Source organism: Podarcis vaucheri (genome assembly GCF_965113315.1).
Source record: "Podarcis vaucheri genome assembly, chromosome: 1".
Lineage (NCBI taxonomy): Eukaryota > Metazoa > Chordata > Lepidosauria > Squamata > Lacertidae > Podarcis > Podarcis vaucheri.
The window spans coordinates 91,720,043-91,742,926 of record NC_138759.1 but is presented as its reverse complement, the minus strand read 5'-3'; the positions used below and the strand labels follow the sequence as shown (position 1 = coordinate 91,742,926).

At 42.3% G+C, this 22,884-nt stretch overlaps 1 protein-coding gene across 3 annotated transcripts in view; it reads left to right on the top strand.

The window, feature by feature from the left end:
• Nucleotides 1-22,884, top strand: part of CNTNAP5 (contactin associated protein family member 5) — a 301,511-nt gene that overhangs the window by 46,839 nt on the left and 231,788 nt on the right. For 2 of the 3 annotated variants that reach the window (XR_014223512.1, XM_082238141.1), the window contains exon 2: nucleotides 22,021-22,131. The exons of the other annotated variant lie outside the window; for it this stretch is intronic. Coding sequence is in view for 1 of the 2 variants with exons in the window: in XM_082238141.1 (XP_082094267.1) it covers nucleotides 22,021-22,131 (111 nt within the window). In the remaining variant the exon portion in view is untranslated. The remainder of the gene's footprint in view (nucleotides 1-22,020; nucleotides 22,132-22,884) is intronic. 3 annotated transcript variants of the gene reach the window in all.

Here is a 22,884-nt window from a genome sequence, read left to right as displayed (position 1 = left end):
AATATGTCAAAGCATCCGTCAGTTGATAGAACGTTCACATGGAACTAGTACCATAACACTAGTTCTTTTTCCGTCTTCACTGTTCTGTCCTATATGGCCTCCTGGAAAGTTCAACACATCAGTTGTAGCTAAAAAGTTCATTGTTCACAGTGTTTCCTTCCCCAGAATCTTGCTGCAACTCCTGAAACTGTAACCCTTTGGCCTATGCAACAAAGAAGCAACATTTATTTGAGATTAATAACTTAACCTAGCAGCAGCCAGAGCATGGAGGCCAAGGCAAGGCATTTTTTTATTTTTTTTTATTTTTTGCTGTTTGTGGAGTAGCACTCAATTTTGTGGCACCTCTGTCCTATGCAGTCTGAAGGGGTGCAGCTGAGAGTGCAACTAGGCTGCTACCTCATCTGCTATTTGTAGCTACATTGATGCTGGAAGATTCATTGCACCCAAATCCTCAAGAAAATCCATTCATGCTCATTTATTTTGCTGCAGTAACATGTCCCATAGACTAGTAGCCATAGAAAATAACTCTAACTCCCTGTTCCCCTAACTATCAAGAGGAAGAGCAGGAAAACTATCACATTTCTCAGAATTGTGGCACATGGTAGCCATGGCATAAGGGTGGAGAGGCAGATATATAGCTGAGCCAGCCTAGAACTGGATTGGGACTGAAATGGACTTGATGCCATCGCATGGTGTGAGCAAGGGTGGCTTGGGAGACGATGGGCTGGAGAGCTACTTTGCACAATTCATAGAAATGCACATTTCAAATGAAGGGTCCATTTCAGCTCACATATTATTTTGGAAAGTTTTAATTAGGTAGTTTTCCCATTAAATGCAAAGTTAAATTGAATTAATCTTTCATCCTTAACTATTAATACTATTGGTACTAGTAATGATGGCAAGGCAGGGTCATTGGCAATGGGAGAGACAATACCAATGGAACAAATGAACCAAGATTTTACAAAACATTACTTTTTTTGAGGTTTATAGTAGAGGACTGACAACCTCCCCCTGCGCGCACACACCAATTTTACACTTGCTTCGTCTCAGGATCTTGCGGCATGACACTGCTGCATCTGATCTGGAAGGGAACAAAGTTGAGTGGCAGAGAAAATGATCTGCACACCCCCCCCCCACTTTCAATCCCTGACATCTCTGGTTAAAAAAATCTGGGGAGAGACTAAGATCCTGGAGGGTTACTGTCAGTCAAAGAAGACAAGACTTGGCTAGATGGGCACTTGCAGTAAAACACCATTTTGCCCATGCAGTTCTAACCATTTATTTATCCCTTCTCCAATCTGTTGATGCAGGGTTTTTTTAAAGTACACTTTCAATATTTAATCTCCGCCAGGCCTTCCAGATTTTCAGAGTTGCGGAGTCTTTAGCAGATGGTTGAAAAATGAAATGCTTTCTCCCTCAACAGAGGGAGGAGGCCTGCTGAGTTTGGACCCTGAACACACTTAATCAAGTCACTGAAAGCAAGACAAACAGCGGGAACAGTTGGGAACTGGCTTTATTATTGTTGAGAGCCTTAGGCAGTAAATGACCTCATCAACCTGAGCCTCATGCTAATATACCTAAGCCGGAGTCTGGAAGTGGCGGATACTGCCTCATTCAAATGCAGAACTGATGAACCCCAAGTCCCTTTACAGGTTGCAGGAGGCAGCTGTTCCAGTTTTTTTCCAGGTTTAACACCTTGTTTGCTCCTCCTAGCCTTTAAATCCTTTCCACTGCTGATGCCTTTTCGGTGTCTTGTATCACAAAAGGGGAAATGGCCCTAGGTCTGTGGTGAAGCATCTGCACTGCATGCAGAAGGTCTCTGTTTCAATCCATGGCATCGTGGCGGAGCTGGGAGAGATGCTTGTCTGAAATCCTGGAGGTCCACAGCCAGCAGTGGTGAAGCTGCATTCTTCACTACCGGGGGTAGAAAGGCGGGGGTGTGGCTGGCACCCCCTCAGGGGCCTGGCACCTGGGGCACTGGGATGTGCATGGTCTGTGTCCGGAGGCAAGGCACGATGGCACCCTACTGGAATAGTGGTGACAGGGGCGGTCCGCTCCCTCCACCCTCCTTTTCCTCCGCCAGTGACAGCCAGTCAGGGTAGATGGGCCAATCATCTGATCAGGCATAAAGTAGCTTCCAACGTTCCCAAAAGACTTACCCACCAACACCACTATGTGATTGGAGGCGGGGCTTTGTGGTATAAAGAGCAAGAACAAGTCAAGTAGCACTGCTGGCAAACTCTTTGAATGATGGAGTTGGCAGGGAACTGATGGGTCATGCAGTCTAACCCCTGAATCAGCAAGATCCCCCCAGATTTAAGAGTTTGAAGCTTTTTCCTTGAAAAATGCATACTTTTTAAAAAAGGAATGAATTCTAATAGCTCCAAGCAAGAACTTATATTGATCCAACCTTAAACAGCTCAGGACTGCAATACCTCAAGGACGGCTTCTTTCCATATTGACCTACCTGGACCCTGAGATCATCTTCTGATGCCCTTCTTCATATGCCTCTTCCACTAGAGGTCTGGAGGGTGGCAACACAAGAACAGTCCTTTTCTGCTGTTGCCCCCCCCTTTGTGGAACGCTCTCCTGGTGCATTCATTATACACCGTGAGGTGCCAGGCAAAAATGTTCCTCTTTAAGCAGGCCTCTTTAACCAGGCCTTAGGGCATTGGATGTCAATCAGCCGTTTTAAACATTGCGGGAGTGGGTGGGTTATTGGGTTGTTTTTGATTTCTGTTTTTGAAGTGATTCTCAGCCTTGTGTCCCTAGATGTGACTGGACCACAATTCCCATTCCCATTGAACATGCTGCCTGGGCATGATGAGGGATGTTATCCAAAAGCACCTGTGGGCTCAAGCTTGGGGAAAACAGCTCTACATTGTCATTTCAATCCCCATTTGACATTCCAGAGGAAGCTCACAGAATCATAGGACCAGAAGGTATCCTCTATATGAGAGAGATGCATCTTCAAGTATCTGGATCCTATAGTACATAAACACCTTGAATTTCCTCAAAAGCAAATTGGCAACAGTGCAATGCTTTCTGCATAGATGCCGTATGTTTCCAGTGGACTGTGCCATGCAGGGAGCTTCCCACCATATTTTGCACCAGCTGCAGCTTTGGGACAATGTTCAAGGGCAGCCTCACATAGATTATATTAGTTGTGATCCAATTTTGAGATTACCGGTACATGGGTTACTGTAGCCAAGCTATCACTGCACAAGAACAGTCACAGCTGGTGAATTGGCCAAAGCTAATCAACACACTCCTAAACATGGCCACCTGTGCCCCAGTGACAATAATGGATCCAGGAGCACTCCTAGATTGTGCACCTGGTCTTTCAGAGGGAGTGTGGCTTTTTTGGAATAGCTAGCCTCCTGCTCACAGGGTCCCCAACCTGTTAGGATTAAGTCTCAGCTTATTGGCCCTTGTCCAGTCCACCACCACGTCCAAGCACTAGTCCATATTCTCCACAGAGAATATAGAGTTGGGTGTCATTGGCACACCTCACTTTAAATTGCTTAATGACTACTTCCAGTGGCTTCATATAGATGTACAATAGCATCAGGACAAGAGGTACCCTTGAATCACCTTACAACATAAATACTCTGGGGCTGAGGTGTAGACCCTCAGTGTTAATTTCTGAAAACAGTCCACGAGGTAAGAGTGAACCCAGCATAACACAGTGCCTTCCACTCTCAACCTATAGCCAGATATCATGGTTGAAGGCATGGGAAGTATGGAGTATTAATAGGCCATATTCCTATGGCCTTCTCTTGATGAAGGCCATCCATCACAGCAGCCAAGAGCAATTCGTTGCCCAAACCTCCTCTGAACCCAGAATGGAATGGGTTCAGGTGGTCAGTTTTCTCCAAGCGCACATGGTTTCCTTTTTAGTTGTTCCATTGTGGAGTGATCTGTCTAGGCACACCAGTGACTGACCCATATGTCCCAACCAACAGATATTCATCAATCTCTCCATATGCTATGTACATTGCACAGAAGAAGAAGAAAGTTACTTTTAGCTTACATGAGGGACTAGACCAAATCACTGCTCAAAGACTGATCTGTCAAAGACTGGATGACATCGACTTACAGAAAAATTATATGCTGGGGGGAGGTGTTTGTTCGCCCCAGAACATTGGTATCACTTTAACTTATCGCGTTCCATCATACCTCTCCTCCCTTTCGACTGTTGCCCATAGACTGGCCTTCACCAAAGCGAGGTTCAACGTTTTCCCCTCCAATGTCCTGAGACATAGATTCTCAAAGGGCCAAGACCCCGCCACGTGCGAATGTGATAAGGTGACGCCGGAGTCGCTTCAGCACATTATGTTCACTTGCCCCTTGTTCAATGTGCCACGGGCAAATTTGTTGGGATCAATCATACAGAAACTAGAGGGTACCCCACCAAAATTCCACCTTGCCCAAATCTTGCAGGATAAGGATTCCCACACGACCCTGAAAGTGGCTAGGTTCCTGGTCGCTGTCCTCTCCCAAAAGCGACGCCAAGGAGCGCTACAAGCTAATTAAGGCGTAGCATGCCTTTCCATCTTATAGTATTTTATTGTTATAATGGTGTTTTAGCGACTGTTTTTTTTCTTTCTTTTTTTTTTCCCCACGGCACAAGCTGTCACTTATGTGTTGTTTTTACCTGTATGGGCCTATGGCCGTAATAAATATTATCTATTATCTATCTACATGAGGGACTGTTCTCCTTGGCAGGACAGGAGGCTGGGAGATCTGTAGCATGCTACCCCAGGCAGATGTTAGTTTTCTTTTTCCTGTTTGCCAAACACCACAGAGTTCTGGCAATGGATCTCATTAGAACCTTTTCTAGGTTCCTTTGATCAACAGGGCCATCGCAGATAGCGACTCTCTTCACCATAAAGGGGTGTCACTTTATCCTTCAGAATGTTGTGCATGGCTTTCAACCATGTGACTCTATTAAAAGTTAATATGCATTTTCTCTGACAAGCCTCAAGGCAAGTGTGGGCTCTTTGATCTTTAAAAGGCTTTGCCAAGCCAGGGAATATGTTTGAATAGTATACTTATTCGTGCAAACATTTGCAGGTAATTAGATTTTGAGTCTCAAGGCTTCAGGAGTTTGCAGGAATGATTCACATTTCAAAGAGCTCAAAATAAATACCAGCTCTAGGTGCATCTCCAGAGATTTGGGAGTGCATGAACCAAAAGATTAATGACTCACACCATGCTTTGTTAATTGTTTAACTGAGGAAAGGAGTCCTGTATGGGGTCATGTTTTAAAATGGGACACGGGCTAATGGATAAACCTTGGGGAACACGAGAAAACAAGTTCAAAGGGGTTTGAGATTAAACAAAATTATATGCCTCCCATGTTGAGTAGATGCTAACATTGAATTCTGTTCTTTGTTATTTTAACTTAATATGCACTGATAAATATATAGCATTATAATTATGTATGTGACATTTGATTTAGTAACTCACTGTGGAGGGAGGGGGAGAAATCTGTCTATACAATATGTTGACAAGCAATTAGGAAGGAAGGCTAAGCTGTCGGTTTGTCATCTCTCAAAATAAATTAATCAAATTAGTCCCCAAGTTATTCTAAATTTAGCTCCTGTGGCTGGAAATGACATCAGCTCCCACATTAAACTGAACAAATACCATTTTCTATAGCACTGAAAGATGGTGATTATGATTTTCTTGCGTGTGTGTGTGTGCGCGTGCGCAAACACTCCAAAGTTGCCAAAGTGGTTCAAAAGTCAATCCCTCTTCCCTGGGATTTCTGGGAAATGTAGCTTTGTGAGGGGAAAGGGGTGCCCTAATAACTCTCCATGCCCTTTGCAAACTACAGCTCCCAGAATCCTTTGGGGGAAGCCATGACAGTTGTATGATGTGGTATGATGCAGTTTTAAATGTATAGTGCAGATAGGTCCTATCTGAAGCAAGGAGCCTGCATCAACTTATGTACACTGATATACCATATATCATGCAAGGAACCTGCAAGAGTATAGGATACTTCCTGCTTCAGACAATTGCCATTCAACTCATAGAGGATGACAAAGTATGATGGATGGAAGTGCCCCCAAGTGCCTGCCTTACATATGGAATTTCCCAGTTAGGAACAGGGTGCCTATCTTGTCCCAAATCCAAATTTTGGGTGGAATTTGATGTCAAGCTTAGCATCTCAGGTGTTTTATTCCGTTACATGAACCTGCAATGACAACCTTGTGACAGGAAAAAACCATTCCAAGAATATGTCCTGAAAACATAGCTTTAGTGATAGTCTCCACATAAAAGGCCACTAACATATTCTAATTTCTTGTTCAATTTAGAGGAAATGTAAGAGATAATAAAAGTCAATGAACTGTGATGATTCATCATGTGCCTGTCTACAGACATGCCAGACATTCAGATGACCAATATATGTCCAATAATTATAGATTAGTGAGAATTCCCTTGCTTCAGGGTTTCTCTAGAACACGGCTATGAAATTGCAAATGGCATTTCAGTGAAATTGAACCCAGAATAAAATAAGTGGTTTGTGGTTTGCAGACTGTCTAATGTGTTATCTCAATTTATTTTGCCCTAGCATAAAGAGATTGTACTTACTGCCGATCACTTTTTTACTTATCGCCTGCTTTGGGGTCAATTTTCCTGCTTCCTGTAGTATGAACAGTATGAATATGGATGAGGAAAGCCCAGAGGTTGCTGTGAACAATTGTTTGCACATGTTCTTCACAGTATTTGCTTAGCACTTGCTGTTGAACAACCTAACATTGGGGGGGGGTGTATTTTGTCATAAGGTTGATCAGACTGTGATCAGCAAGTTAAGAGTAAGTACATAATCTCTCCTATGACATGTATGGTACAGTTCTCTAGCCAACCAAATAACATGCATAAAGTGTGTATCTTTTGAAAAAGATACTACAGCTAAGTCATCAGGAGTTTTTGAGTTTGTTGTCAGCAATAATGCTGATGACACACAGCTTTATTTCTTTATATCTGCAGGTGTGGCAGACTGTTGTCTTGCCTCAGTGATGGGCTGAACAAGAGCCAACAAACTGAAGCTTAATCCAGATAAGGCTGAGGCACTGTTAGTGGGTGGTTCTCTAGACTGGATGGATGGGAGACGGCCTGCTCTTGATGGGGTTACATTGCACACCCTCTGAAGGAGCAGGTATGTAGCTTGGGGGTCCTTCTGGGTTCTTTGGTGTGGTTTGAGCCTCAGGTGGCCTCAGTGGCCCAGAGTGCCTTCCGTCAGCTTTGGCTGGTGGCCCAGCTGTGCTCCTTTCTAGACAGGGATAGCCTAACTTCTGTTGTCTACGCTCTAGCAAGCTCTAGGATAGATTACTACAAAATATTCTATGTTGCCTTGGAAGATGGTTTGGAAACTTCAGCTGATCAGAATTCAGCAGCTATGTTGCTCACAAGAGCAAGATGGTTTGAGCATGTTATACCAAACCTGGCCTGACTACACTGGCTGCCAATTAGTTTCCATGCCAAAGTCAAAGTGCTGGTTTTGACCTATAAAGCCTTAAATGGCCCAGGTCTTAGAGACCTCCTCTATCCATATGAACCAATCCAGACCTTGCATTAGTCATCTAAGGCCCCCCTTTGTGTTCCTCCTCCATGAGATATCCAGAGAGTGGCAACTTTGCTATGGCTCCCCTCTTGTGGAATGCTCTCCCCAGAGAAGCAGCAGAGAGGCTGTACAGGGGGGGATATGAATGCTAAATAGAAAGAAAAGAGAAGCACACCATCTTCAACAACCTCACAATGACTAGGTAGCCCTCAAACTAGAAGGAAAAAGAAAAGGGGCTTTCACAAATGGGAAATTGAAAGGCAGATTTCAGTACAGCTCTTGTAGGAAGTATTCACATCCCACAGCCTCACAACCCTCCAGCTTGTGTCAGTTACATGCCCTAGCTGCAAAGCCTAGAAGCTAAGAATAATACCACATGTCTTTCTCCTTATCACCTACAGAGGAGAACAAGAGCTCCACTGCAATTGAAATCTTGTGCTTCCGTGACAAGATCCAAAGCCCTATTGGGTGCTGTTACAGGTCATTGGATTCTATGTTAAAGTAATCAATACTGTTAGGAGCTTGCTGCCATTACATTGTTGACAAGCACTGGCAATCCTAAAGGAATATATTTGCAAGCGTTTAAAATGTAATCTAAAGGGAGATGTGTCAATAGGCAAGATCACACCAAGCCAACACAAATTAGTCTGCTATAATAACAGACTTCCACAGCAGCTTCTAAAAAGTGACACCATGACAGATAAAAAGAGCACTGCCCCAGGGAAACAACCCACAGGCAATATTCACACACACACACACAGTGCTTTTTTCTTTAAAAATGTTAAGGGGTACTCTCATTTTGACTCAAGAAAATCACCATTTTATAGTTCAAATTGGGAAAAATAAATATAGTAAATGGACAAAAGTACAAAGTTTCACAAAATGTTTAAGGGTATCCGTACCCTTGCGTCCCCCCAGGAAATAGCAGTGTGTGTGTGTGTGTGTGTGTGTGTGTGTGTGTGTGTGTATCCATCCAACATCAAAGCAATGTTACCCTTGCATAACAATGGAAACCTTAACTTCCAGCCTGTCTCCTTATCTAAAGTATTCACTTGCAAACTACAGCCTCCTTTTTTTCAGAGGGAAAAATGGATTTTTCCCTTAAGAAGTGCAATTTTTTGTTTGAGGTTACTGAGACATGAAATGATTACTTATCATCCCATGAAATGACATTACATTTTAAATGCAATGGTACATGGGCACTTACTACTGCCTTCATCTCTGCTAATCCGCACTCAGTCTGCAAATTCAACAGCCTCTCTCAGCCCTATGGAAAGCAGTCAAGCTCCATCTGAATTATAATTGCTTTTTAGTGTGCCTTTTCTGCATGTTACTTGGTTTGAAAAGATTCCTTTCCATATATATATATATATATATATATATATATATATATATATATATGCTTTCGTAGATTTTCACGGGTACAGGAATGCAGGTTTTGGTGTCTTCGGGTGTCTTCCCGTGTAAGAGTCGGGGTGTCTGGGCGACGTTTCGACGAGGTCTCACTCGTCATCTTCAGGCTGGAGCTTTCGGCTTCTTGTTACTGGAACAGAGCTCTGTTCCAGTAACAAGAAGCCGAAAGCTCCAGCCTGAAGATGACGAGTGAGACCTCGTCGAAACGTCGCCCAGACACCCCGACTCTTACACGGGAAGACACCCGAAGACACCAAAACTATATATATATATATATATATATATATATATATATATATGTATGTATGTATGTATGAATGAAATAGGAAGCACCACTCAGTGTGTGCCTCTTCTATTTTTAATCATCTGCAGTCCTAATTTGAAGGATTGAGTGAAGAAGCAGAGAAAGATGAAAGCGGAGCTCATCTGACCATGATGAATTTGAAAATTCAGCATGCGGTTCAAACTTTATTGATGTTTTAAAATTACTCCTCATAACGCATGGACATGTCTATGGAATACTTATGCCATTTTATGTCTTTATCATGATTTCCAATGCTTGCTTTAGAGTTGAGGGTTGCAGATTTACAGTGTGCAAAAAATAGATTTAGCAAGGAAAGGATGAAAGATTGATACCCAACCAGACAGTTGCCTCCTTGGATTTCAGCCCATCTAATGATTAGATATATGAATGGAAGAAAATGTCATTACAGCATGGTCTGTGGGGAAACGCAGGAATAATAGAGTGGTCAGGACTAATAGAGTGATCATGGAAGTAAGACATGTTTTGGTTGAGAAGGTTATATTTATAGTCCTTATATTAAACCTAGTTGCAGTGTCTGAGTACACAAGCACTGACCATTAGCTATTTTAATCCCAACCTGGGGACAGATGGTCCTTTTTCTGGTGGAAGGTATGTGTAAGGTTTCATTTAGACATTGCCATAAGAACATAAACATTGGAAATTGCCTCATACCAGTTCAAACCATGAGCTCTCCAGGCTTTCATACCTAAGTTTTTCCCATCTCACCCTAGAGATGCCACAGATCAAGGCTTGGTCAAATCTTTTGCTTGCAAAATGTGTGTTGTCCTGCTAAGCTATGGCTCTTGCCTTAAAGAGGGTGCACTTGGCACTCACACATCCTATTTATCCCATCTTTTTTCACATCTAACCATGTTTAGATGTGGCTTCCAGCTTGACACCTCAAATGACATGCTAAGCAGAGAGAATTCATCCATTGGCTTGTTTTTGTTTTCTTCACTTTGTGGCCTGGATTCTTCCCTAACTCCCCTAGTATCAGAGCTGGCACTGTACAATTAAATAATGGGACTTATGTAGCACTGACAGCTTGCTAATGGCTCTGGCGTAAGCATTCCAGTCTCAAAAAATGGCTCAATCTCGACAATATTTGATCCTTGGGCATACCAAATTTCTCCTAAAACCAAGCAGGGCTTCTCTCTCTTTCCCCTACTCATATATGCAAACATTACTTCTCTGATTCTGTTATTTTCCAGTACAAAAGATATGCATCAAGTTGTACAGGATGTGCAGAAGTGGTGTGAGTTAGAGCTAATAGTCTGAAGCTATAGGGTGCCAACCAAAGGCAGTTAGGGCCTGCTGAAGCACTGTGCAAAGGGAGAACATGTGATCTTGTCCTGATGATGGTACCAATCTGCCTTCCTGGTGTTCTGCCTCTGGTGCTTCCTGTCCAGACCCACAGAAGCTGCCACACAGCACTGCTGGTCAGTGGGAATGCTATCTAGTTCTGCCCAAGGTTACAGGCACAGAGTTTTAATTCACCAAACACTGATGCAGCTGCAACTTTAGCAGAACCATAGGACTGAGAGGCCCAAACTTTACATTTAAAAAAAACAAAACAAAACAAACCCCATACCACTAACATTAAGAAAAAGTGATCAACAGCATAAAATCAAAGATAAAACTGCATTCATAAAAGAAGAGCAAAATGCATCACAAATCATTAAATGAGCTTAATATATCAATTTAGCTGGATCACTAACCAGTGAAAGCTTGGGTGAACAGAGGACTATGAAGATGGTGCCTCAATGCCAATATTGTATGTGTTTGCCTGATGTTCATTAGGAGTGCCTTCCAAAGAACAGGCAGTGCCACGCTTAGTGGGCCCTCATCTCAGTAGACATATGACAAGCATACAGCAGTAGTACGAATGGCTCTCCCAAGGTGTTCCTGGAGGTAACCTGGTTCTAAGGAGTTCAGAGCATTATATGTCAATGACCTTAAACTTGGCCTGGTAGCATGACAGCCAGCAAGAGAATTATGGGACAACATGTGCTAATTTGACTGATGGCAACTGCTGACTTGATTTTACCAGGGCCCATCCAAAAACATGTGATGCAAGAACTTTGCTGAATCTAACTAGATCTAGATCCAGGGTCAGAATGGGAAACTCCTCCTAACAGTTGTTGTTTAGTCGTTTAGTCTTGTCCGACTCTTCGTGACCCTATGGACCAGAGCACGCCAGGCACTTCTGTCTTCCACTGTCTCCCGCAGTTTGGTCAGACTCATGTTTGTAGCTTCAAGAACAATTTCCAACCATCTCGTCCTCTGTCGTCCCCTTCTCCTTGTGCCCTCAATCTTTCCCAACATCAGGGTCTTTTCCAGGGAGTCTTCTCTTCTCATGAGGTGGCCAAAGTATTGGAGCCTCAGCTTCACGATCTGTTCTTCCAGTGAGCATTCAGGCCTGATTTCCTTAAGAATGGATGCGTTTGATCTTCTTGCAGTCCATGGGACTCTCAAAAGTCTCCTCCAGCACTATAATTGAAAAGCATCAATTCTTCGGCGATCAACCTTCTTTATGGTCCAGCTCTCACTTCCATACATCACTACTGGGAAAACCATGACTTTAGTAGAACTCCATAATGAAAGACAAGTAGTGTGTGTGTGTGTGTGTGTGTGCGCGCGCGCACGCACGTGCTTCCTTTGACTGGATGTTTTAGGAGAGGCTGAGAGGAGGCTGAGGAGTTTGGATTCATGCTGCCCGAAGGCGCTGCTTAGTGTGTAATTTCAGTATTTGGAGAATGTCAGAATATTTCATAATGCAAAGATCATTGACAGCAGCAAAAAAGATCCTGTTACAGACAGAAGCTAAATCCAAGTTTCCTTGTCTGTCTTGAAAAACCAGGGACGTTTCCTTCCTCTCTGTGACAAGGGCTGTCATGTGTTTCTAAGACTGAGTCACTTAGGTCCCTTGCCAGTTGCAGTCTGCTGCCATTGCTGTTCCATGAGAACTAAATGCTGCCAGGCTGTAATGAAGTCTCTTTCTTATGCAAAGATGGCCTGTGTTCTCTGCAGAGATGATGGCTGGCAAATGAGCTCCTAGATCACAGTCTCATTCAAGAGGGGTGCTGCACAATTGGCAGTGAGGTGTGCACATTCTGGGCCACTTCCAAATACCTCTCTTCAATTATTTGAATATGTTCTCCACTTCACTCATTTTGATATATATTCCGACTGAACAGAATGTTGTTACTTTCTGTCAGTATGGATGAACTGTGGGGCATGGGAAGAAATGGAAACTAGTTTCCAGGAGATAAAAAGATAAGTATTTTATATAGGTGGAGACATAAATTCTGCAGTAAAAGTGTGCAATCCTGAAAGCAGAAACCTACTCAAATCTTGCAGTTCTAACAAGCTATAAAAATCAGGAGAATTGGCAAGGATTTAGTAAGTATACATAGACTAAAACTGCAATGCTGTGAGGGCACTTGAAGGCAAGTGAATACTGGGTTTACTCCTAAGTGAAAAATAATAGGACTGCTATTACTGGGTTTACTCCTAAGTAAAAAATAATAGGATTTCGTTGCAACTTCTTCATATTCTGGTTACTTAGTATGAGTTCTTGATTTCTCCCTTTTCCATTGTTTGTAACTGAAATTAGAATTAAGGAGGAATTGCAGTCATGAGATTGATCCAGGATTAGGGAAGGGGTAGAAATTTGATTCAATACACATGTAAAGCCAAAGCTATCATATTGGCATTTTCCCCAAACAGTATGTGAACCAAATCACAGCTATCCTTCAGCACTTAAATTAGTTTTGTAAGTAATGCATGTTTACAGAAATGCATATATTAGGGCAAAGTGTGCATAAAAATTAACAAATTACTGAGAATAACATGCAACATTTAAAAATTAATCAAAAGTGTAAGTAAAAATGTGCTTATTGAGGGAAATTTGCACTAAAATTCTTAAGAATTTCCACGAGGAGCTTTTTTAAAAAATAAAATAAAATCACAAATGGCTGCAGAAATGTGGAAAGCTGAATTTGAGAGTGCAGCTAACTCATGTTGCTAGTGAAAGCCTGTGCAAAAACTTCCACTAGTGTAATGGGACTTCCTCCTCTCCTCCCCGCACAGTGCTCCTTGTAATTAGCTCTAGTGGGGGGAGAAAGTTGTGAGAATGCCCAGTACAGCAAACGGTGGAAGGGAGGGGAGGTCTTTCCATCTCACAAGCTGACAATCTTGCACTAATGGAGCAAACATCACAGCACTACATTTAATTCCTTCCACGGATTGGGAAAGTGAAAAACTGTGAGAACTGCAATTGTCAGGTCCTCCCATTTCAGTCACCCTCCTATCTAGTTTTCTGTTCTCCTCCTCCAACAGACATCCAGCATACCCTTGCCCAATGAGCCATCCTACTCTCAAGTAGGACCCTAGTAGAGACACATGCCCGACTGGCATGTTCTCTCCTTCCTGGTCGATCGTTCAGGAGCTTCGAAAGCTTTCTTCTGCCTGAACATCACAGCGACTGATGCCTTGGAGACATCAGCTCACTTAGGGATCTGCAGAGTTTTCGCAGTCCGCGTAACAGAACTCAGTAGCTCAGTATTTGGCTAATCTACTTTTATTTACATATAAAACACTCTGAGCACTCTGACTTAGCTCCTTCCTCTTTCTCATCAGACAGCAAAGAGAAAGAACAATAGTCCCACTTCACGGAACACAGTAACACAAACATCCTGTCTCTGTCACTTCCCACTCTGTGGAATGAAAACATACACCGTCATGTGATAGACAACAATCTCATGACTGCAATCATGGAGCAGGAATCTTAAAAGCTCAGTCTTCATTGAGTCTGGTTTTTTTGAGGTGTGTGTGTGTCCAATTTAGGGCTACTAGGTTGTTTTTACTATTTTTGTGCTTCTACATAGCTTGGGCTGCCTGCTCGTGCCTCCCTCTTGTGCATGGATGGCACCTTGGACTCCACAAGGATCCACACTAAGAAGATGAGTGCACTATTAGTATATATAAAAGATTCCAGGCAGTTGTAACAGCCATGAAATTCATGTTTGTGCTAATCAAATATACTATTGATTTTTGTCTAAAGTGAAATCTGAGGCATGTTTAAAAATCCTGTTAGACAAAATAAAACGTCTAAGACTTTGGAGGGAAGTTAAAGTGGTTGCAATAAGATTAGTAAAATGTCTCAAAGATGTGTGGAGTCATACATCTCTAGCTGTTATTTAAATATCACTCACAATAAATGAGGACTTAAATGCTCTTCAGTGCATGAGAATTACTTCATGCAATCATCCTAGTTTGTATAAAAATGAAGCCTTACTTGGAATATTTATTCCAACTCCCATTTATAATCTGTAGTTCCTACATGCTTCCCCCCTTTTTCTTTCATAAGTTTCAAACCATCATCTCCAGTCTGCAAGTGAATATATCCATCTCCTGATTTATCAATCCCTCATCCTGAGTGATGATCCATTATCTGACTATTATGCCTGATGCGAAGAACACTTCATCAATAAAAATAAGGCAAGCTTTTTAATTAGAGTTTTTACTTTATTTTTTAGCTCTGCCAGGCTTGCTCATACATATGGATTGCACTATTTGTGCATAATAAGAAAGCACAGACAAAAGAAGAGTATATGAGATGCTGTAGAAATAAGTGGGTCAGCCGAGTTACATTCATACGTCAAAGTCTAAAAGATATGAAGCTAATTCATACAAAGTCAGATTGTTGGTCCATCTAGCTCAATGTTGTCTCAATGTTGTTCAGGACACATAAAGGAAGTACTTTTTAATGTAGTGCATAGATAACTGTGGAACTTGCTCCCATAGGAGGCAGCAATGGTCACCAAGTTAGATGGCTTTAAAAGAGCATTAGATAAGTTCATGGAAGAGAGGCCTATTGATGGCTACTGGCCATAATGGCTATGCTCTGCCTCCGCAGCGGGTGGCACAAATGTGTATGAATACCAGTTGCGCTCCAAGACCCCATAACCACACAATTCCCTAGGGAGTGAAATAACCAGACAAGACAACAGCATATAGATTTATGGGTTCAAATAAGCCACAACTTTGTGTAACCTAGTACCTCAGGTTACACACACCTCGGGTTACAAACACTTTGGGTTACAGAACTCCACTAACCCAGAAGTAGTACCTCGGGTTAACAACTTTACCTAAGAATAAGAACAGAAATCACGCACCGGCAGCATGATGGCAGCAGGAGGCCCCATTAGCTAAAGTGGTACCTGTTGATGGATCTCAACCATAACTCCTGCTACCAGCTGCCAAATGAGTGAATTCCAGGACAACAAACAGGAACAAAACTTGCTGATAACTTGATTTTAGTTAGCTTTATTATATACGGCAGAGTAAAGCACAGCTTTGTACTAGTTACTATATACACAGAGGAGATTAACACTCTTACTCCAAACTCAACACTCCAACAACAAAACTGCTGTGTCATACTGCTTATAAGGAAGAACTTAGCCAATCACCACCTGTTGCTAGGCTTCCCTGTCTCCAAGCAGACTTTCTCACGTACTCTGTTTTACTTGGCTTGTTGTCAACCCACTAATTGTCTACTCCAAAAGCTGCACAAACTCAATGTCTCAACAGTACCTCAGCTTAAGAACGGTTTCAGGTTAAGAACGAACCTCTGGAATGAATTAAGTTCGTAACCAGAGGTACCACTGTTGATGAAAAAGGCTGGGGAGGAGAGACCAGACAGGCCACAATTTAGTCCCCCTGGGAGCAAGCCCAAGAGGAGCCCATTGGCCAGTTGGGCCTGCCCCACTCCCAGGGGCACCCTCACCCTAAACTTTCCAGCATTGGCCAATCACCAGCAGGCAGGCCATCCGACCCAGCCATTTGCTGGATCACGGGCGCAGCTGTGGCCTGGCCCCAACACCATCTACCATTGAAGGTGAGCGGACTTAACAGGAAACCACAGGAGGGAACAGTGCTCTTGTGCTCAAGTGCTGCTTGATGGTTTCCCACAAACATCTGGTCGGGCACAGGATGCTGAACTAAATGGGCTATTGGCCTGATCCAGCAAACTCTTCCTATGTTCTTGCTTACACAGGGGGCTCATCCACACTTACCTTTGCTCTGCATTTCTAGGCAAAGCTCCTTTTCCCAACACTCCCCCCCCACGTTCCCTGCAAAAAACCCACTCTCTACCACTGAATAGGAGCAAATGCAATCTTCAGAAATCCTGAATTGCTGTTTGCTGTAAAGACTGGCTTTTCCTGGAGAAAGCAGTGTGGGGAACCCCAAAACCACTTAAACATGGAGCTTCAAAATTTGGACCTGTGCACAGGACAAAAGTTTGGACCTGTGCACAGGACAAAAGTTAACTGTGAATGAGCCCTGACTTGCAGAAGTATCTAGGGTTGCAAACAGGAGTGTTTCCCAGCCCTGTCTGGGAATGCCAGAGATTGAATTTTGGGCCCTTTGCATGTAAAGCCTGTGCCTTGCCACTAAGCCATGGCCAGTCCCATCAGTAGAAGCCATTGCAAAAAAAGTTAACTAGTTAATAACTGAAGGTTTATTGCATTGCAGCAGGAGGAACAGAATGCTGTTTATCAGTAAGTGCCTCCTGTTTGATTGCTCTACAAAGAGTACTAGGTCAGTTTCCAGCTGCAATGTATTATTTCTCTTGCTAGTAAATTCAAATCGCTGGTAGCGAAGGTAGGAAACCATTGATGCTAAAAGTGGGAGTTATCACACTCCTAAGTAATGTGGAAAGCATTGTAGAAAAATGCAACATTTATGTCTTTAAAACAAAGTGGGGCATTAAGCATGCAATGCTAAGAGGGATTTTATCTCACCTAAAATAAAATAAAAATATGAATCTTGCCTACTATATGGAAACAATTTACAGTTTCAATCAAAGCTATGCATGCCGCATGATCACAACATTATGTGCAAAATTTACTAGGATTTTAACAATGAATAAAATGATACGTTGGAAGCCAGAATCCAGAAGAGTCAATAATGAAAGCCAGCTAGCTGCACTGTCTGTTTCTTCATCCATAGTGGCATCAATTTCCTTTATTTTTGCAGATTATATGGTGTTTGCTTCTGCTTCTCTTGGTTGTGATTGGTTCAGCACCCCTTTTCATTAGTTAGTTGTCAATATACATCTGACTTAAAAGGGAAACACTTTCTATCTAGGATTTTAAAGATTCTCTCATTAGAAATGAATTTATTATTTGAGCTGTGTTCCATATTTACTTAAGGAATTTGAAGAATAGCCTACACAGTATTAAGGAGTTGAATCTTAATAAATGACAAAGGATAGGCTTCAAAGTCATGTATAAGTTGCAAAAAATCATGACTCCAGAATATTATCCGATCCCTTCAGAAGAATCATAGGATGTAAGCTCTTGATTCATGCTGGTGGGAAATTCACGTACGTTCCACAGCTGAGTTTCTGGGTCCTTGACAGTGAAAGATAATTGATTTCCTAGTTCTGACTACTTCATCGTGGAGAAACCGATTGTGACAACTGAGAAGCTGTGGTGGCAACTCACCAAAGGATGTATATTCTGAGAGCCAGCAAAGTGTATTAGATGACAGGCTGCACTGTGACCACCTTGGTTTGATTTTTCAATTATTGATTTATGACATTTCATTTCCTACCTTTCCTCCAATAAGATAAAGGCAACACACATGGTTCACCCCCTCCTCATTTTAGCCTCATAACAGCCCTGTGAGGTAGGGTGGGCTAAAAGAAAATGACTGGTCAAAGATAATCCAGTGAATTTCATGTCAATGTTAGGATTTGAATCTGGGTTTTTCAAGTCCTAGCCCAACATTCTAACTGCTACCCAGCTCTCTGCTTTGCTATGAATTCCTGAGGAGTACTGAAGCTGGTGTCTCTGTCTCTGACTGAACCCCTCCTTGAAATATAATACTGACCCACTTTCTAGCATTTTTGTAAAGATTACTGAGATAATGATTGTATTTAATGAATTTACAAGAACCTGGGATTCTCTTCTATTGCCCAAACAATGGAGTATTGAGGGTAGCTTTTTCAACATCCAGGTGGTGAGCATTACAGCTGTGCTTTGTCTTTGTAACGTATGTGTTTGGAAGTAAGAGTCGCAGCTTTGATGCTTGTGATTTTTTTCCCCAGTCCCCACAGACTGATGCTCTGTAAAGACACATACACCAGATATCCGCTCTAACGTTTTGTTGTGAGGTCCATTCGAAGCTGAATATTTGCATTCTAAGCTGAATATTTCATAACTCATTCCCCTCAGGAATATGCCACTTTCTTTGAGATTAAGGATGTGCAGCACTTACTTCCTTGTGCTGGTGCTTAGGTAATCATAAATTTTAACAATCCCAGCATGTTTCTTTTCCCTAGAATAAACCTTTAAGTGAAACCATTTTGACTATTCACTGGTATTAAGTCCTTTCTTCTTATGCTTGAGTATGCTATTTGTGCAACATATGTATGTAAAGTCATGTAAGACAAATGCATGAACATGGGTAAAAAAAAAAAAACACTTTATGTGGGGATCCCCTATCTGCAACTAGTGTAGAATGCAGTGGCCAGATTTCTTACAGAAGCAGGGTAGTGGCAACATATTACTTCTTTGTTGAGAGAACTGCACTCCTTGCTGATTTGAGGTAGATCATTTCCCAGAGTCTTGTGTTGATCCACAAAGCCCAAAGCAACTTGGGCCCAAAGTATTTCAATGACTTTTTGATTTCTTATGCTTCACCTCACCCACTGAGATGAGGCACTTCTGGTTCCCCTCATTTCCCTCAAGTTCAGTCAGCTTTCACCAGGAACTGAACCTTGGGTGTGGCAGGCCCTGCGCTGTGGAACTCCTTGCCAATAGAAGTCAGCTAGCAGTCACCCCTGCTTTCTTTGCAGAACTGTACTTTTGAAACAGTCCTTTGGAACTTTTTGCTATCCAGTTTTATTGAGATGGTATTGATGTTATTGTACTATTAGGGGCTGCACATCATCTCACACCGCTTGCCAACCCTCCCTCCCTCCCCATCAAATTCTCCCCACCCCAGCCCTTTTCAACTCCCATTCCCCTCATACTAACCCCTTAGAACAGGGGTGGGAGGCAGCAGAAGCAGCAAATCCCTAAGATGGCCAGGGAGGTGGAATTTGATCACTAGTGGTTCTAACTGGTCTGAGGTTCTGGATCCTAAGGCATGGGCCCCCAAGCTGGCCGGCAGAGGTTGGGGTTTGGTGCAGCATATTTTGGTTATCCCATGGTTTGTCTGGGCTGCCTATCCACTGCCCCTTAATACACTGTTGTTCACAGCACCACTTGTCTGTGGCTAAGAGAACTGCAGTGTGATGACATAGTTACATTTTTATTATAGATATAGAGGGATTTATTATGCTTTCATGTTGTAGAGCACCTTGTTAAATTTTCTATGAAAATGTGATTTATAAATATTTAAATAAATAAAATCAAAACAAGTATTTATTAGATGCTGGGAGTGTACCAGTTTAGCAAATGAAGTTGAAAGTATTTATTTTTTTTAAAAAACAAACCCCCCAAAAACCAAAAGAGGTGGGCTCATATTTTGTTAGCAAGGGACCAGCACCAGCAGAAGGAGACATTTCCAAAATGTTCAAAGGAGAAGACTTACTAGGCAGTGAAGACTCTATTTATGCTGAGCACCAGTTTTACAGGCTTGTTAGTGTGCAGAGCACCATCTTGGAGGGGGTGAGGACAATGCTGAATAAGTTGTAATAGTAAAAGCTGCTGTATTCCTTGAAACATATGCTGTGGTTATAAATGTTAGAACTGCAAGTGAATTCAAATTCTACAAGTAAGATAAAGCATGCCACTTTTGAGCATCTGACATCTTTGTAAATTCTGGAACTAGCTTCTGGCATAATTGTTGTGAAAACCCATGCAAAGGGCTTATTTTGTAAGAACCACAGTAAGGGGAAGCTACTGTTGATTCACTGCCTTGAACCAACCCCATTTCTCCTGCTTGAAGTGTCCTGGTTTTGCCAGGTTACTCGTAGATGTGTGTGCAAAGGTCCAGCATTTATAATCTATTTATGGATTAATGGTCTTCAGAGAGAAGGATTACCTTTTGGAAGATTGCTCGGCACAACTCAGGAGATCTATCCCTGAAAAAACACACCCAGTTACTCTGTTTTACATTTTAATTTAAAATATGCAGTGAATTAATGTTATTGTGAGAGCCTGAAGCTTTCCATTCCTTGACTCTCCTAACCTTAATGTAGCATTAACACATTTTAAAATGTATTTAGCCATATTTATAAGAGCTGGAAGATGCTTGTGAAGTCTGAGATTTTGCTAACCTGCAGGATTTCCCCACTAATTATATACTCAAGTTTCCCTCCAAGGGAGATTCAGTGAATATCTGTGGGTTTATGCTTGAGTGAAATTCACGGCTGTATATACTAACTAGGACAGTAGGCATGCAGTAGAATAGGAAATGAGCAAAGCATTTTTATTTTTTTGTCACTAGCTTCATTTGCATTTTGGGTTCAAAAGTATATGGAAATCTGTGGCTCAGTGATGAGGATGTTTTTAGACCAAATTATCCAATATTCTCATTTATTATCTTATAGGAGCAATAGAAATTTCATGGTTTAAGTCAATCATTAAGAAAAAACCCCCACACAACATGACTAACATTCTAAAATGCACACTCTCTACAAAATAAAATTGAATTATTTGGTTCTTGATGCATATTTGGGCCATATTGTGGCATACACTAATTAAGTCTGAAAGAGTTTCTCTCTTTGCCATCTTAAAACAAGGGCTTAGCACTGGGCTCGTCCTGAGAAAGAGTTTTGCCCAACTCAGAATCTTGCATATGAACTATGAAGACTGGTTGGAGGCCTAATATAAACATTATTTTACTGTGAATTCTGTCCTCTTCTTTACCCGTCCTTACTTATGCAGTGAGGCAGCTGTCTGTAGACGCTTCAGCAGATGTGCTTCTGAAGAGGTTGTGAGTGCTGGAACAGGACTTGCAGAAAGCTCCATCCACTTGGAAAGGCATGCCACGCTATTTGGCATAGTATACTCATCCTGGTTACACAAAGTGGTGTCCAGCCTTCCAGACATAGCATTGTGGATACAGTGTTTTGAATTGAAACCACTTGCTAAAATGGAGCCTTTTCCCTCCATTCTAACAAGCCACTCCAACAAACAACTGCTCTGTGCTGATGGAGTAAGCCTCTTTGAAGGCACACTCCTATCTCCAATTTGCTGATTGGCACTGGGACTGCACCTTCAAAGAATGCTGCTGTGGGTTCTCTTCAGTTGAACTTCAGCAGATGTCAATCACCTGATGTCATTATGACTGCCAAAGTTAACCTGTCGAAGTTAACCTGTGGAGGGTGGGAGATGGAGCGATCCAGCCCACTGGCTAGATCCAATGCCTTACCCCTGATACAACCTTCTGAAATAATTGCAAGCATCCAGGTTTGTACCAAGGGTGTGGGGAGTGTAGATACAGCCCATCACTGGCTTTCATAAGCTACCACAAGAAGTGTTGAAAGCTCATGTGAACAGCATAAAATATAAATACAGCCTCTTTATGCTCATATTCACAAATGTGTCATCAACAGCATCGTCTCTTCTAGGGGCAGCTCATTAATGGTGACCAGATAGCTTTGCAGGGGAAAGAAAGAAAGAGACTGAAAGTGGGAGGGAAACCCTGATAGGCTAAAGGTGCACTACTTTTATATTTGATGCCTGCTATACTTTCTCTTGTTCTGTAGATAATTGTGAGGAGCCACTGGTATTCTCGTTACCTGCGACATCCTTTGACAGCTCCTCTGAGCTCTCCAGCAGTCACAGCCCCATCTTTGCAAAGCTCATCAGACGGGATGGTAAGATCACTGACAGTCGTAATATTGCTGTGATGCATAATTCATTGGAGCTGCTCTGCGTAGAGCCTTCAGTCAGCCTGCGCAGAAGCCTCCCTTAATATCCCACAGGTAGCACGACTTCAACGCAACTTAGGAAATTATAGTGGGAAGTGGCAGACGCTCCTGCATGGAAGTGATCTGAACTCTTTTGCACTTCTTTGGAGGAAACCATAGCATTTAGCAATTATAGGAGAAGTCTGCTCCCTTTTAGCATTAAGGTGCATACAAGTGGGAGAAAAGGATAATCTGGGATTCCTAGAGCCTGGCCTAACATTCCCTCTGTGGGTTTTCTTCCCACACTGCCCCAAGTCAGCAACACAGGCACTTCCCTCCTGGGAGCTTAGCTAATGCTAGCAAGGAAGAGCCAAGTCTCAAACTTGTCCCACATGATTTAAAACCTGACATTGGTGAAGGAGTGCTAGAGACAGAGTAATATGAGAAAGAGATGTATTGCCTCAGCTCTGATGCGACCGAAGCAACCTTAAGGATTCAGTCCACATTTCTAGGTGGCTGTGTAAAAGAACATCCTCAAAGCCATAGGGGTATTCCTGTTCATTTTTATTTTGAACTCCTCCAAAGTCATTTCTTTATTGGCCCTTTGCCTGGTGGAACTATGCACCTTTGGCTTCTATATAACATTGCCATTAAATGCATGCTAAATATTAAAAATAAGAGCCGATTTTCAGGGCTTCAACATACAGCCAAAGATTGCAG